This window comes from Pleuronectes platessa, chromosome 9, assembly GCF_947347685.1.
Source record: "Pleuronectes platessa chromosome 9, fPlePla1.1, whole genome shotgun sequence".
In the NCBI taxonomy this organism is placed as follows: Eukaryota; Metazoa; Chordata; class Actinopteri; order Pleuronectiformes; family Pleuronectidae; genus Pleuronectes; species Pleuronectes platessa.
The window spans coordinates 17524421-17540939 of record NC_070634.1 but is presented as its reverse complement, the minus strand read 5'-3'; the positions used below and the strand labels follow the sequence as shown (position 1 = coordinate 17540939).

Sequence of the window (16519 nt, the reverse complement as noted above, 5' to 3'; positions counted from 1 at the left end):
TTTATGTTTACTGATGTAATAACTTGCAGAGAAAACAATGTCTAGCAGATTTCTGTTTACATTTAGCTTTTTAAAATATATTTGTTGAAGTTGTATTCATTGTGATCTCTTTTATATTTACAGCTATGGATTAAAAAGTTTGTGGTTAAACTGTGAATAATCAAGCCTCAATTAAATTGTTTTGTCTTGAGGGTTCAATAACAACATCTTGCAATCTTTGCAGGATTCAAACCTGTGGTGCAGGGTTATAAGCTCAGGCTAGACAGAATGAAGCAGACTCATAACAGTGAGTTTTGAAGTGTTATCACTAACTAACTATGGAGCACTTCTCCCCCTATGGCCCACGAATGGAAACAACACCCACACATGTGTGCGCGTGTGTGTGCGCGCGTGTACTTGTGTTTGTGTGTGTGCGCAACAGAAAAATGCCCATAAATGGAATGAAGCATTTCACAACTGCAGCTGTTATGGTGATGGTTCGGAAACGCCATGAGTATTACAGTTGCTGCATTGTGAGAAGGACCTCAAGGGGGGGCCCAGTTGTTGGGGCCCTGCTGTTCTCCACTGTACATGGCCTCTGGTGTTTCAGGATTCCCCCCCAGCAACCACAAAGCCAACCAGTCGAAATGATCCGTATTAAAATGATGTATTGATTGAGGAGGATTTGTCAGAACGTGTGACAGTAAAAACCAGTGAAAATGTGAAAAAGGAACCAGCAGCAGCTTTTCAAACGTGAATGTCTTCTTCACAGCGAGGGGAGGGGAGAACCTCGAGGAGGGCCGTCCCTGACTCAAACGACAGGAAGTGTTGCATCAGTATGCGGACACAAACACGCGCAGAACACACACACACTAAAGAACAGACCAACAAAGAACGCATATAACGTGCTGCGTCACGTGGCTTTTACTCCCCTGCCCACGCACCAATCAGCACCGGGCGTCCCGTGTTGATGGCCGCTGATTGGCCGGGGCGGAGGAGCGCAGCGCAGTGTTAAATGGTTTCTCCGTTAACCGGTCTGCGCTGAAAAACTCCTCCCGGTGCCGCCGCGGTTCACAGCAGCTATGGATCTCAAGCAGAAGACCGAGGATGGGGGCGACGTGTTCGCCGGTTTCTGCTCGAGGTTCAAGTCCTTCGCCACCGAGGCTATTCACGTGGGTCAGGAGCCGGAGCAGTGGAAGTCGATGGCCGTGGTACCGCCGATCTCTCTCTCCACCACCTTCAAGCAGCACGCACCGGGGAACCACGCCGTAAGTAGCCGCAGCTCGGGTTACCCGGCGGGGTGGAGGGTGGGGGGGATCGTTACCAAATAGTTAAGCTGAAGGCGCCATCATTACATCGCCATAACGCCCGTTCTCTTTATCAACAATCAAAACAAATGAATGAGATCTGAATCAAATATATAATAATATGAAAATGTATAAAGTATAAATCAATGTGCTCCAGTGACTGATTCATTATCATAACATTATCAGTATTAACGGTTCATGGCATAAGGAGTAAATTGTGCAGTAAATACAATGTGGTACAATGCTTCCCAACCTAGGGATCTAAGAACATCCAAAATACAAATCTATTCTGGTTCATACATTTGTATTTTCATTTTCGTGAAATCTTTTCGATTATGTGACCGATTTGAGCCTCAAACTGTTCAAATAAAGCCACGTGAGAAAGTTCAGTGTGGGAAGTTGGGCGGTGAACAACTCTGGCCATCTGAAGCATGACGAAGCATTCTCGGGTTGTTTCTATAACCTGATTTTGTTCAAACAATATCATACATTCATAGTTTAAAAGTACATTAGATCGGTTAGATTAGATCTTCTGCAAGGTAGCATGGGATACATGTGCTCAAGTACAGTTCAAGTGCGTCAAGATTCTCTAAAATACCAGTGGGGATCTCTAATTGAAACAACATAAAGACAAATGTAGAGGAAAAATAAGTCTTATTTTTCTTGTGTCATCTGCAAACAAGGAATTATTGGTTTTTATATTCCTAATTTCCAATCCCTCCGTCTTTAGAACTTATTTTTAAATGGCTAGTTTTTCCATAAAAATTACAATAATAATGTTGTTTTAATCCTTTCCTGTAAGAAAATATGATGATGAAATAAAAAATGTTCAGGTAGTCTATTTACTATTAAGAATATCTTCAACTAGAGCATGAGGCTCTGTATTAGAAATGCATAAATATTGGGACTAACTATGCAGGGAAATAAAAAACATATACACAAGTATGTTATATAATGGAGAGAAATGACTTTGTGGTGTGAATCCAGGCTAAAACCCACCAGTTTAGAAAAATGTTCTTCTCCACCCTATCTCTACCTCTCTAATTTTCAGTTTGCGCAATAAGTGTGTGTGTAAAGTTCTCTTGAACAACCTCTGTCAATGATTATACACCACAATTCTGGCATAGTGCAATTGTACCTGTGCTGACATGAGAACGGCAAATAACATAAATTGAGTTCATGAGAGCTGTAGTCATTTAGGTTTTTCACACAAAAGAAAGAAAGAAATACCCCAATGCACCACTCGCTCTGAGCTCCTCACCTCTTGACCTTATTTTCCAGACCCTGGTATGCTTATCCCCATTACTCCACCAATTTTATTGTTGCTGTTTGTTAAACTCTCAACCCAGAGTTAACTTGGCAAACTAGGATAGTGACGTTAAGCTTATCTGCTTTTTACTACTGCATGGCTACAGCTGGCCTTGTTCACTCAAACTACAAACTACACCAACCATGTGTTCAAGGCCATTCAGGCTCCATTTATTACCATAGGCAGCAGACTCCAGGCCGGGCTTCACACCATTTTTCCTGATGTATCTTGTTTTAAAGGGAATCATTTCTGTTCCTACTCCTAAAATCTTAACTCTCCTCAGAGCTGTTTAACATCAGTCATTTTGTCCATAGTATAAATCTTCTTCTGTATTTTACTCACTTTGCCTTGTATACACTGTGCAAAGCTGAAGACAACACAAACTCTTAAGCTGTATTTGCTATATTGTTTGAAGAACTTTCTTTGTATTACTTTTACCAGTGTGCTCACGTAACAGCTCAAGGTGTTCCAAGAAAGAGGTTGGGTGCTGTCCTTACACGCCTTACACTGTTAATATTTTTATTCACTCAATCAGTTTCGGTATTGTGCCTACACTTGGGGTGTGGCCACCTGTTGGCCATTTATACAATATATTATTTAAATGTTTGTTGGTTACTAAAATGATGTGTTAATGTTCTCGTGCAGGGGTTTGAGTACAGCCGCAGTGGAAATCCTACAAGGAACTGTCTTGAGAATGCCGTGGCAGCTCTGGATGGAGCAAAGTACAGTAAGTTGTTATTCATGCCACATTGTATCCCTCAGGCGGGAGATGCTTATCATAAGGCCGCATGACCAAACAATAACACTAATCGTTACTTCTGCGTTGTGTAAGCACAGTGAGGGGAATGTAACACATAATTAATCCACCTCAGATTTGTAAAACTGTTGCGTCTTGTTTTTTTCCCCATGCAGGCCTTGCTCTCGCCTCAGGGCTTGCCGCCACAGTGACCATCACTCACATGCTCAAATCAGGTGACGGGATCGTTTGCATGGATGATGTGTACGGAGGTGAGTGACCTTTCTGAGGCCTGGGCCGAACACAAACATATGCCTACTAGATGTTTGCTTAGACCACTCACTGTTGGCGGGATGCTGCTGGTGTTTGGCACAACAGCACCTATCGGTGTACTGAATCACCAGGATCAGTGATAGATCATTTAAACCTGAAACCCAGATGAATGCTCTTCAGCTCATTAATTAGCGAATTGAAAACAGACAATTTCAGTGGATGAACTTAAAGGTGTCCCACTCCATTTTGGAACAACTCGTATATTTTTGTGAGAACAAATTATAAAATAAAATATCAGGTATACTTCTCTTTATACATAAAGGAGAAGAAAGAGGCGCACATTCACTCAATATGCCTTTAAGCCATTAGCGAGTGCACGCGGGTTATCTGTTTTTAATGGTAGAATTGCTAATACAGCTATCGTCTCCTTGTGTCTGTCTATGTGAGAATGCAAATGTCTAAGTGAGAGGCTTCAGGGTTTCTGAAAAACTGGTAGATTCCACCGGAGGTTTCACTATTAGTCACTTGTACAAAATGGTGGGTCTTACATGAAATGAGCCGGGTTTGAACCATAAGTGGAGCTATGTCTGAAGGTGTTGACTCAGTTTCACTTTGGTCATTTCAAGGAACAAATCGCTACTTCCAAAGAATCGCTACCGAACTTGGCCTGAAGGTGGCGTTTGCTGATTGTACAAAACCAGAGCTGTTGAAGGCGGCACTGAAGCCCAACACAAAAGTAAGTGAAAGTGAACTTTTTGGAGTTTATTGTTAGTTGTTCCTGTAGGCTCCTCCCAACTGATTTTTATAACAGTATTTTATTAACCACTTACTATACTGAAGATATAAGACGAAACTATTCTATATATGTAGTTGTCTTGGCCACTTCATTCCTAAATGTTTCCAAAAATATTTAAACCCAGAGACTTTTATACAAATTTACAGGACGTTTTATTTTGGTCACCTTATAATTGGGTCTTATTCCACTTTACCTGTGGCTTTGCCTGTTTCTGCCTCAACCTTTAGGCCAAACGATGTATGAAGAAGAAGAAGAAACAGTTCCCCAGTCTGCTTGTTTTTCCTTCCACTGTTTGAATAGGTCACTCGCAAGCATCATTAGTATTCTCGGCTGTTTGCTGCGTAACGTGACTAAAATCTTAATCCATGACCTCATCCCTGAACGTTATTTGCACCTTTCAGTGTCAGGAGGATTTTTCACCAGCAGTGTTGGTGACAACAACAACTCCCATGATCCCACCCTGCTTGACAACATCATCCAACTAGGTCTTTTATTATTGTTTTGATTCAGAGCCCCCTAGAGGCCAAGTTACATATTGTACATTTAAATAAACGATAACAAATATTCAGATCCAGCTTTACTGTTATGTGGTAAAACAGGGTTTGTGTCTCCTCCCTTGTGTTTGTGTGATAATCATTATATGTATTTATGTCAAATGCTCTGATGGAGCTGCAGTGACCCTCCTGCTCATGCAGCTGCAGAGAAATGACTCCCTCTCCTCTCTGGCCTGTAGCTGGTGTGGATCGAGACGCCCACCAACCCCACCATGAAGGTTGTCGACATCAGGGCCTGCTCCGACTTGATCCACGAGCACAACAAAGACATTGTGGTGGTTGTGGACAACACCTTCATGTCCGCCTACTTCCAGGTGAGGGGGACAGATGTGCTCTTCGTGCCCTTTTCGATTTTCAAATAGCCCTTCAATCATTTCCTGCAATCACATTCCAGCTCATGTCGAAACAAATGGCTTAATGATTAACTCGGATGTTTGTCCTGTTCACTCACAGCGTCCTTTGGCTTTGGGAGCTGATATTTGTATGTATTCAGCCACCAAATACATGAACGGTAGGTTGTGTACATTTTCCCATTTTGACCCCTATACAAAGACAAACACACACACACACACACAAATGAAACATGTTTTGTCTCGTCTCTGACTTCTCTCTTGTTTTATTCCTGTCCTGATTTCTCAGGTCACAGTGATGTGGTGATGGGTCTGGTTTCAACGAACCGGGAGGATTTGAATGAGCGACTGAGGTTCCTGCAAAACGGTGTGTAGTAACTAAATGAATACAACTACTCATGGTGTCTGCAAAACACAAAAAGCTAGTCATGTCATGTCTTGTGAGTAATTACTGGATCTCAGCCACAAAAAATGAGACCTACCCACTGTGCTGAACTGGTTATTCCAACTTAACCTACATTCAAATGCCCCAGAGGCCTAACTTCTAAATGAGTTCAAAAGCTTTGCACCAGGATGTGGATGCTTGTTTAGGTGTGTCGTTGTTTGTCTGATCTGGGTTTTGTTTTTTAACTTTTATGTTTTCTTCATGTGTTGTTCTTCAGCACTGGGTGGTGTACCATCTCCATTTGACTGCTTCCTGGTCAACCGCGGACTCAAGACGCTACACCTTCGGATGGAGCGGCACTTCAAGAATGCCATGGGCGCTGCCAAATTTCTCGAGGCTGATCCCAGGGTGGAGCGTGTCATCTTTCCAGGTAATCACATGCCACTTTAAAAATAAAACCCTTATAACAAGCCAAATGATATAAGAGATAAGATAATAAAAGAGAAGCCAAAGCGTCTTGATGCCCCCTAGTGGTTGGCTGCATAAGTTACAAACCTTGCATCCTCTATGTTAGCAGATCGGAAATGGACCAAATTGAACTCACTAAGTCCCCAAAAATATCTCAAGGATTGTACTTTTTAACCACACAGATCAAAGTAACCTTATCCTGGTAAGTTTTGGTTTAAGTTAGTTATCTGATGCTAATAAAACGAAGTGATACGTCATGATTGACAGCTGAGACTGACTGCCGAGATTTATATCAGCGGGACCTTGCTACGGCGGGTCCATCTCCTGATCACTACTGCACAGATTCTGCAAGTTATGACTTTGCCACAAGATGGCATCGTTCTAATATTATAAATATTCCACCAAACTTCTTGGGAATCAGTTCAGTAGTTAGTGTTATCGTGATGTCAGTCTGAGACAAACACCAGCGATGACTCCCCTGTCTGACGAACTTCTTATTCACCGCTCATATATCACCATTACAGTGTTGCCTGCCTTCTTACTCCAGTGTCAAAGTGTGGGTGTTGAGAAACTTTACATCAATCACAGTAAAACAAGGACACAGTTGATGCTGTGCTTTTTGCCAATGTGGGTCGTTTTAGTTCATGTTGCTCAAGACACTTGTGAAAGATTAACTACAAATCTTCATGTTTTATATTTCTAAGAAAATAAAGCATCTTATTATTTGATGCAAAAGAGCCCCAGCCTAAAAGGAGAGCCATGCTTGTGTTGCGTTTCGCCCACTCAGGATCTGTTCAGAAACTTTCTTCAACAAGTGGGTCCTTCTGTTCAAAGCCTCAAGTGAAAACAAACCATGGCTCAGTCAAACCAACAAAACCAGACATACTTATTTAAAAAGAACGATGTAATGTTGGTTTAAGGTGCAGGCTCTGCTTGTCTCTCCTTAGGGTGTAACTAAAGGATTTGTCTTCTTGTCTTACTGTTTTTTTTGTGTCTTCCCTCTGTCGATCAACACAGGCCTGCCCTCTCACCCGCAGCACGAGGTGATGAAGAAACAATGCACCGGGTGTCCAGGCATGATCACATTCTACATCAAGGGGAACCTCGAGCATGCCAGCACCTTCCTCAGTAACCTCAAGGTAATTTGGCAGGAAATATTGTTTTTATCCAGGCTGTTTCCCTTTGTGTTTTATAAAGTGGGTGTTGTCGTGCGAGTGAAGGTGGATTAAGCTAAATGGCTGGATTAGATTTCTGGTCTGACGGGAAAGCTGAAGGGAAGAACACGTCAGTGTCATAACTAGAAAACCACTGAAGGCGGTTATAGACATTTTACTCTTAGGTAAAACAGCTGAAGAAAAAACTAATTTAAATATTTTATTAAAGAAAAGACGCTGATTGTTCAGTGCCTGGAATAAAACTAAACTATTTTCATTAAGATCTATGTTTTATTCACTGAGAAATCAAGTTAATGCTGAAAAAATGATTCACCCTCTGATCCAGATCTGACACAGTTCTTCCCTGACACCAAATTGTTCCCACAAGTTTCCTGGTAGTTCCATCGAGTAGTTTTTGCGTAATATTTGAAAAAAACAAACAAAAGGACAGGGGTGAAAACGTATATCTCATTGGTGTAATAATAAGTTATTCTCATTCTTTCCAGAAATCTATATATTTGTCTGTCACCAGACTGTCCCCTCTATAAACAGATAATTGACTTTATTTTCTTGTTGGTTTTGGACGTCTTCATCTAATTGGATCAGGCCTCAGCATTATTAAATGTTTCATTTTGTCACTCAAAAACCTGATTGTGTTTGAAAGAAAATTACACTTTGATTAATCTTCTTCAATTTGTGGCGTTGACTGTTTTTCTCATTGTGTGCATTATTACTTCATGTTCTCTTTTTTTTCTTGTTTCAGATATTTGCGATAGCTGAGAGTCTCGGTGGTTACGAGAGTTTAGCTGAACATCCGTAAGTATCACAAAATAAATTATTTGAGTATTTTGCTATATATTCTCTGCACACAAAGGCTGATTGTAACAAACCGCACCACATGGGGGCAGCAGAGATCAAGAATAAATCACTATCTGAATCACGTAGAGGGGCTTAAATTAGACACTTTATTTTCATTATGAAGGCTCAGCTCTAATCTCGGTTGAAGCATCAGGATGTTTTTCTTTTGTATCAGCCTCATATCTTTGTGTCTCTATCCTCTTTATCATAATTCAGGGCGATCATGACCCACGCATCAGTGCCAGAGAAAGAGAGGTGTTTGCTGGGGATCAGCGACACACTGATCAGACTCTCTGTGGGCCTGGAGGATGAGGCCGACATCATTGAAGACCTGAAGCAGGCACTGGCTGCTGCTGTGAGTACACAATGACACATTGAGTGATGACAACCCTCATCCCGTCCTTTAAGACGGAAACAGCTGGCTTGAGAAAGTTAGGTTCCTCTACTTTGCACAAAATAACTTGGTCAGAAAGATGTGTTGAACTTTCCAACATACATAACAAGTAGTATGACTCAGAGATGTGTTATATTGTTTTAGAGCAGTTAACATGAGATCTCTCATAATCCCTCAGAAAACAAAACCTGCCCCACAGTTAGACAGGTCACTTGTCTTGGTAATGCTTTGCAGTAAGTTTCTGACAGGCTGTGAAGAGTTGCACTGCAGGGAACCTGTAATTCAGGTTTGAGACAGAAAGCCCTGTTTGCCAATCCTTCCCTCCCGCGCTTGTGAACACGTCTGTGTCCGGCAACCTTTTATCAGAGCCAGCCCCCTGTCAGTGACTTTAACCTTGTGGCTTTAACACGTCTGATAAATCTAGTTTTGACTTGCTGTTTATGCATCTCAGCATATTTTTATTTTATGTCAAAGTCTAAAGAGACCTAGAAAAACAAGGTCAAATACACAAGTTAACTTAATGAATAAAAAGCATTTTCCAGCAGCAGGGAAATAAACTACTACTACATACAAATAAACCACTAATGTTATTGCCCCCGCAGTTGTAAATATGAATAAAATCCCCTCAAGTCATAAAGCACAGCTATACAATACAAAACCCAGTTTGTGTTTGTGTAAAGACAGTTTACATAAAGCCTAGGAAAGACTAAATAATATCATATCTCTCCATACACACAGACGTTTAAATGAGCCTTTTATACTTTTGTATAATGATCATTACATTCACTCACTTTATCTCACACAGTGCAGTGTTTTCATTGACCTCATGAGGACACAGGCAGGATTTGTATTCTAAATTAGCTGTAATTTAATATGACACTCTCATGGTCCATGACACTCGATCTGAAAGCTGGCCAACAGAGCAGCTGACAAAAATGTAACGCTATTTAATGCAGCACAGTGTCTCCACTGCCCCACAGCCTCATGGTTTGAGATGTTATAATGTGGCTCGCTAATGATCAATCGGAGGGTAAATGGACCCATGGCTCTATGTGCTTTACAGTTGTGAGGCTATATCTAATCTCAGCGCTGCATGGGATCCATCACTCGAGTCGATACCTGCACTTCTGGACAGGATTTTAAGAAAAAAGAAGATTGCATTACAGTTTTCCGTGAATCTCTTTTCAGTAAATCTTCGGAGAATCTATGAAACCCTTCCCATACGGAGTTATGGCTGTAAATTGTTTACTTTCAGGATCTAGACATGCAGAAAACAAACCATATGTTTGACCTGTATAGTGTTAATTAAGGCACAATATTCAAAACTGAAGACCAACCCCTCCTGGAGATGTGGTCATTATCTTGGGAACATTTAGGGAGAGCCAGGACAGGAAGGATTGCAGACCAGGATTGAGTTAAGTGTGCAGCGGTTTCATTTTGTGCACTTTGTGTCGGGCTTTGTCGTATCCACCCATCCCATAAACCCACTCTCTTTCTGCTGCACAGCCAAGGATCTGTTTTCCTAAAGCACAGTTGCTAACTACATTAGCAACTTAAATATATTACATTTTCTCATTTGGCTTTTATCCAAAGTGGCTTATAACTGAGGGACGATGCTAAAGCTTCAGGAATCAAGGTCAAAGCTGTTAGTGAGCATTTGGATGCTTCATGAATTAATTGCCACATTGTTAGCGAGTAGGACAGAGGGATTCAAACCTATTAACCCTGTGCCAGCAGAGAAGGTGGGTTACGGACTGCACCACAGGGAGGACGTATTCAGAAGCATGCCGCTGCAATTGTCTCCAAAGCTGTGTAGAGGATAAAGTTTGAAATAACCTGGCAACTGTCACCTTGTGCCTGCAGCAGTACCACGTACTGGGGGTGGCACAGTGATTCAATGGTTAGCGCTGTCACCTCACTGCAAGACAAGTTCCCAGTTTGAATCCCTGCGTTGGCGGGTTGCTCTCCTGGAGTTTGAATGTTCTCCTGTGTTAGTACAGATTTTCTCCAGATACTTCTGCTTCCTCCCATAGTTCAAAAACAGATTGGGGTTAGGTTAATTGGACACTCTGAATTGACCATAGATGTGGACGTGAGAGTGACTGGTTGTGGCTCTATGTTGGCCCTGTGATACACTGGCGACCTGTCCAGGATGTATGCTGCCAGTTGTCAGCTGGGATTGGCTCTAGCTCGCCGTGACCCCCAGAGGATAAGCCTTATAGATGATGGATGGATGGATGTGTCAGGTTTAGGTAACTTGCTTACTAAGAAACATTGTTAAGTGACACAGGTGTCGTTGAGCTGTGTAGTTTGAATTCCAGCCCTTCAGCTGTAGCTATAAGCTTAAAGACAGCAGATGCAGAGGAAGACAGCTAGTCACCACGTAAGGTCAACCTTGCTCAGTTTGTGTGCACTGTTAGCCCCTCATATCTTTAATCATTTTCATGAATCACCTTTCTCTCTCCAATTGAACGGCAAGTGGCTCTAGGTTTTTATTACACCTCTGTCTCTCTCTCTGCTCTCGCATGAGGTTTTATCAAATAAATAAGGTTTCAATCAAATTCAGGAGAGAATTTGAATTCCTCTCAAACCCTCTCTGCCACCTCATGCAGCCATATCCCGTGTTGTGGCCTGCACCCTCTCTCCACAGGATTCAGATGTCATTTCTGAATCCCTCTGCTGTTCCTCTTTGGCGAATGGAAATTAAATGGAGACAAATGTCTCTAATGACCGTCTGTGTCTGGCCTGGGAAAAAGCAACTTGTGATGGGTTGGGTGTTTAATTGGATGGGACGTCAGGTCAAATGGAGGCAGGCGGTTAAAGTCCCGGTTAAGCCTCCTCATCCAGGGGTCGGTTTTGAGTCACAAACTTGGCTGTTGGTTAAACATTTGAAACCTCTGTGGGTGAATCCCATTAATTTGTATTTTGTCTGAACAATCTTTGGTCTGTGGCGTTCGGTTTTCTCTTTGTCAATCTGCTTTGGACTCGCAATCGTGGGAGATATTTTAGAGGAGAAAGGAGAATTGTGGATTGTGCCTCTTTTTCCACGCTCCACGAAAACATGTCATTCCCGAAAAATCCTGCCGAAATCCTCAGCGTTGATTTAGATATTTTCTTTCTCCCTTTTCTTAGCATCCAACGAAGAATTGAAATTTCTTCAGAAGACTGGAGGTACCTGAAGTCTTTAAACACCGCAGATCAACTCATGGTGCCTCATGATCAGCCCACAAGCAGCATCTATCAGGGAAAAACCTGCTCCCCTTAAATAATACAAATCTTACTATCGCTTAGTTATTAATACAATGTTTTTAATAATTATTTTAACACAAGTTGAAATCTTATTTATCTCATGCTGGATTTGCTTGTTTTTATGTTTCTATGTGTTTTCTGTTTTCATTAAGAACGTTTTGAAATTCTTATTCATTCAGACTGACATGATATTCAAGTGTTTGGATCAAAGATAAATAAAGCTTCTGTAAATGTATTTTTAAAAACTTGTCTCAGAACGGATGTCATTCATGTTTTCCAAAGAATTGGAACAGTGTCTTTAAACAAGTCTAATTGGTTAAATGACATTTGAAAGTGTTGGAATTCACTGTATTCTTAACTTCACAGCCTAGAAAATGTCAGGTCGGGGAATAAGAGACCCTGCCTTCCCCTTTAAACCAAAACTAGACCCTAGATTTTTCTAACCTGTACATCAGTTCAGGAGTCAGATGTCAGATGTTTGACACCTCTATATCGATGGACAGCTTCTACAATATCCTGCAGCTCTTTGACTATCTGCTCGCTGACAGGGCTCCTACTCTGGACATTTCAAGCAACCAAAGCCCCATCTGTCTCTGGGAGGATGAGAGGTGCTTGGTTTGTGGTTATAGCATTAACATAATTCTCTCCACAGTGATGAATATGCCGATAGAAAGACCATAATGTGCATGAACATGTTGTTCAGGTTCCAGCTCACCCTACCATACAGGACTGGCCATCAGAAGGAATCTTGGTCTGTTGAGAAGCCTGGTGGAGGAGTGGGCCATCGCAACATCAGCATTTAGAGTTTCTGCCTGAACCTTAATGTCACAGGGGGTCTCGGCCTCAGTGCCAATCAATCCCCTTTAGAACTCCACATGTTGTGGCGGCAGACTCAGACTTATCCTTCCCCTTGTAATCATTAAATTACCTCTATCTCTTACCATACACCAGATTTGCAGTCTCTCGTTCCCTCGGGCCCCTCTCCCCATCTCCCTGTTGCTATTTGCAAGTGCATCAACACCTCCTGTCACAGGAATGGTGTTATAGTTAATTCTTATTTCCCAGCAGGGCTGTGTAGGCAGAATTTGTTATCAGCTCACAGACAGAAGGGACAGCTCCCAGACTGCTAGGGGATATTCAGCGAATTTGACAAAAGGTGTATTTGATTAGATCTATAAAACTGTTCTTCAGGCTGCTTCTTAGACTGGATGCACAGTCCAGTGTCCAAATTCCATAATATTACTCCTCAAGTTTGAATTTAATCAGTGTATTTGCCATTAAATGAGGGTCATGCATCATTCGGAGCAAACTTTAGCCGCAACGACAATGTCCAAGGTTTACTTTTTTTATTACTGAAGGCTGTTAAAGGAGAGCTTTTGTCAGAGAAACACAATTTAATGAAAAGCTTTATTTGAGTTTGACGTATTTTGGCCAATCACAAAAACTTAATTCCTTCCTACTTTTCCATTTTTTCAGGGATTTGTCCGTATCGCATCACCGCTCATTAAAAACCTAATTTAGATCAGACCGCTCATGTACAATGTCGTTTAAATAACCGACTGATCCTTGAAAATGAGTTTGCAGTACAAGTCTCTGCGTGTCTCACTTCCTCTCAACCGTCCTGCTGTCCAAACACGAGTGGAGTTCAGTGTCACTAACCATTACGAGTTGACACGACACATTCAATTTAGTGGTGGGCTGCACACTGGAGTTTAAGCTGCTGGATCAAATGAGCGAGCTGCCGCCCTAAGGACCAAACCATCAATAACTTTCCCATTAGGAGACTGAAGGTTCTGGGTCTGCCGAAGACTAATCGCCCTTTTAAAGGTTCTGGTTCACTGGGACTTTAATTTCTTGCTACCTACGAGCATGTAATTGATTGTTAACATCTCTGTGGAGCTTCTGCATCAGGCATTCAAGCTGACCAGCTCTCAAGTCTCTACCAGAAGAGAATCAGTTTGCTTAAGCGTTAACTCGGCATCCTCCACTGCCTCACGGGACTCGTAGGGAACCTGGCATGTGCTGGGTTTAAGTGGAATAAAGATTGAAGGAGGCTGAACTGAAATTGGGAGAGATGCTGGTACACACCGTGGACAGATCGGCAGTCCGTCTCAGGAACAGCATTCAGAGACAAATAACCATTAGTGGTAATTTGGAGTCTCCAGTGACCCTAACCTGCATTTCTGTGGACGGCGGGAGGAAGCAAGAAGAGGGAGAGAACTCACACAGATACAGGAAGGACATGTAAACTCCACAGAGTGGTCCTGGTCAGGTTCCACCTCAGATTCCTCTTAATGTCCCTACTTCAAAATAAAATACCAGACATCTTCTAGGTAATAACTGATATAAAGGCCTCCTGCCACAGGACTTTCTAATAAAAATATAATTAAAACACGTGCTCACTAAATGGAGCTGATGTTCTCTCATGGATCCGTTCAGGTACAATTTCATCAATCAAATCTGGAGAGGTGCAAAACATTACCAGATCTAATACTTACAATAGGAGTCATTTAGAAAGTCAAAATCCTTCAAAGTCAAAAAGAACCTTGTTTTAACTGTGGCATACGAAAAGGCCACTGGGGTCTCAACAGCCAGAGACAAACCATTCAGGCTTTAGACTGTGTTCAGACACCAGGTGCAAACAAAAACTTAACTACAAACCTAAATCCAGCGAATTCTGCTGGCTGGCAGCTCTGCAGCTTGGTAATGTCTCGTGTCTCTCGTGCGTCTCAGTCCTTGTCTCTCTCTGGAGGCTCAGCTGCTGCCTTTTGAATCCAGGGAGAGTGGATTGGCCAACGAGTCTCAGAAGTGCCAACGCCCTCTTCCTGGTTCACCTGGACTTGCTCACTCACACACAAATATACATTTTTACACAGTAGTGGTGGTGTTGCTCCATATTATATGAAACACTAAGTAGGCCCTTAAGCATCAATGTAATATCTAGAACCTCTTAGAACAGTAACTACAGGCCAGCAGACTATTTGATTTATAAAGTCTGTTATACACAATGTGCTGTGCATTGTAATAACCAGTAGATGTCACAAATAGACAACATTCATCCATCACAGGCTCATTCCTGTAAAACATGAGGCAGCGTAGCCGACTTTTATTTTAATTATTTGCAAGCAATGAAGCACTGTCCCGTTTTAATGAGGTGCTAATGGATAATGTTACACCACGTGGTTTAATAAAGCTGTAAATGTAAAGTAATGATAATAAAAGGTTAACGTGAGGTTGCATCAATTCCTGTGAAGTGCAGCCTTGTGTGTTTCTTCAGATTTGTGGTTCTCTTCCCATTGATTGTGAAGCCACAGGGTTTCTCTCTGACTGGCCTTATGCACGGATCCAAACTTTTTTGTTCTTTTATCTTCACACAATTTCCTACAGAGGTAGAGTGTTATTCTTTCTAAATAGGACACTATATCCTGTCGTGCCTATTATTTTCTGAAAAGCTAAATGACGAAACCTTTTTTTGAACTTGGGTCATGTTTTCCTGCCTCTTTTCTGTGTGTTTCACTCATAGCTCTTTCCATTTGATTTGTTGCATCTTTTATTTTCCAGTAAATAGTCCATCGTGAATTTGTCCATGTGTCTGAAAATGTGAAAAGCTCTGAGAACTTATTTCAACCTCACACTTTCTCTGCGACGAGGTTTTCTCTACAGCATCGTTTCCCAAACCGTTTCCACCTTTCTCAACCCCACTCTGTTCATTATTCTGTTGATGTATTTCAATTTGAATGAATAGAGATAATGAATGAAATATAACTCTGATACTCGGCTGCTAAGCTGCTGCACCGTAGCCTGTGTGAGGTTTGACTTTCCTAATGAGCATCATCATTCAGCTCCGGTTTTCACTGTATGTCAGTCCCTGATACCATCCAAAAGGATGCATCAGCAGTCATGTCATTATGGCTACGAGGGGATTTGTATTGTTTATCCTAGAGATGACTATAAAATGACATTCTAGGATAAATAATGACGTGCTATCTCCAGTTAAAACAACAGAATCTGCGGCTAAACTCTTCAGAGTAAACACAAAGTGCCTCCTGTAATTTTGAGTGCTGGTTTTCAGTCCCTTGTATTATAGTGAAAAGAAACCCTGGCTGGAGGCTGCCTGCACTCCATCACATCTCAAGATTACATTCATGAACACACATTTGTAGATAAGGGGTTTGAATATGAGAGGGCAAAATGTTCGGTCGTGGACTCTGACCCCAAACATGGCCGCAAGACGCAGCAGTTTGAAATGTTGACTTTGGTTTGCCGGGAAGTGACATCAGCTGTAAACAGCACGTCTGGACACTGTGAGAATTATATTACCAACAAATATTGAATGTGGATAAAGTGTAAGTTACTGCCGCTTGTTAATATTTTTGCTTCAAGTTAATTCTTCAAGTCAAACCAATGATTGGTATACAGTATCTCTTAATTTAATTAGGAGAATTAAAGGATTGATAAGTGGTAACATAAGTAACAGTTTTTATACAAACAAAAAGCTCTAACATGATTATTAATGAGCTTTAGTCTGGGTAGTAGTCTAGGTTCGCATTCTTCTCATTGACCTCACAGTAAAAATAATCATCCATTTTATTATTTAAAAAAATAAGCCAAAAAGGTTATTGTACTTCACAACCCAGTCAGCACCAATTGATCAGTTATCAGATATAGAAATTCAAGGTAAACCGGGTTGTAATTGCTCATTAATAC

General features: G+C 41.5%; 1 protein-coding gene across 1 annotated transcript; it reads left to right on the top strand.

Annotated features, from left to right (window-relative positions):
- The first annotated feature begins 907 nt into the window (after positions 1 to 907).
- On the top strand, positions 908 to 12057 carry cth (cystathionase (cystathionine gamma-lyase)). Its single transcript, XM_053431084.1, has 12 exons — positions 908 to 1247; positions 3241 to 3322; positions 3508 to 3603; positions 4231 to 4340; positions 5134 to 5268; positions 5408 to 5465; positions 5594 to 5671; positions 5967 to 6119; positions 7175 to 7296; positions 8075 to 8127; positions 8386 to 8524; positions 11696 to 12057. The coding sequence occupies exons 1-12, from the start codon at positions 1062 to 1064 to the stop codon at positions 11711 to 11713; spliced, it is 1230 nt and encodes a 409-aa protein (XP_053287059.1). The 5' UTR covers positions 908 to 1061; the 3' UTR covers positions 11714 to 12057.
- Positions 12058 to 16519: the final 4462 nt, after the last annotated feature.

Bases quoted from the DNA above. Each gene is read 5' to 3' on its own strand.
- cth (XM_053431084.1), top strand. From the start codon at position 1,062: ATGGATCTCAAGCAGAAGACCGAGGATGGGGGCGACGTGTTCGCCGGT. The intron at 3,323-3,507 runs GTAAGTTGTTAT...TTCCCCATGCAG, and splicing joins TCTGGATGGAGCAAAGTACA to GCCTTGCTCTCGCCTCAGGG. The intron at 5,466-5,593 runs GTAGGTTGTGTA...CTGATTTCTCAG, and splicing joins AGCCACCAAATACATGAACG to GTCACAGTGATGTGGTGATG.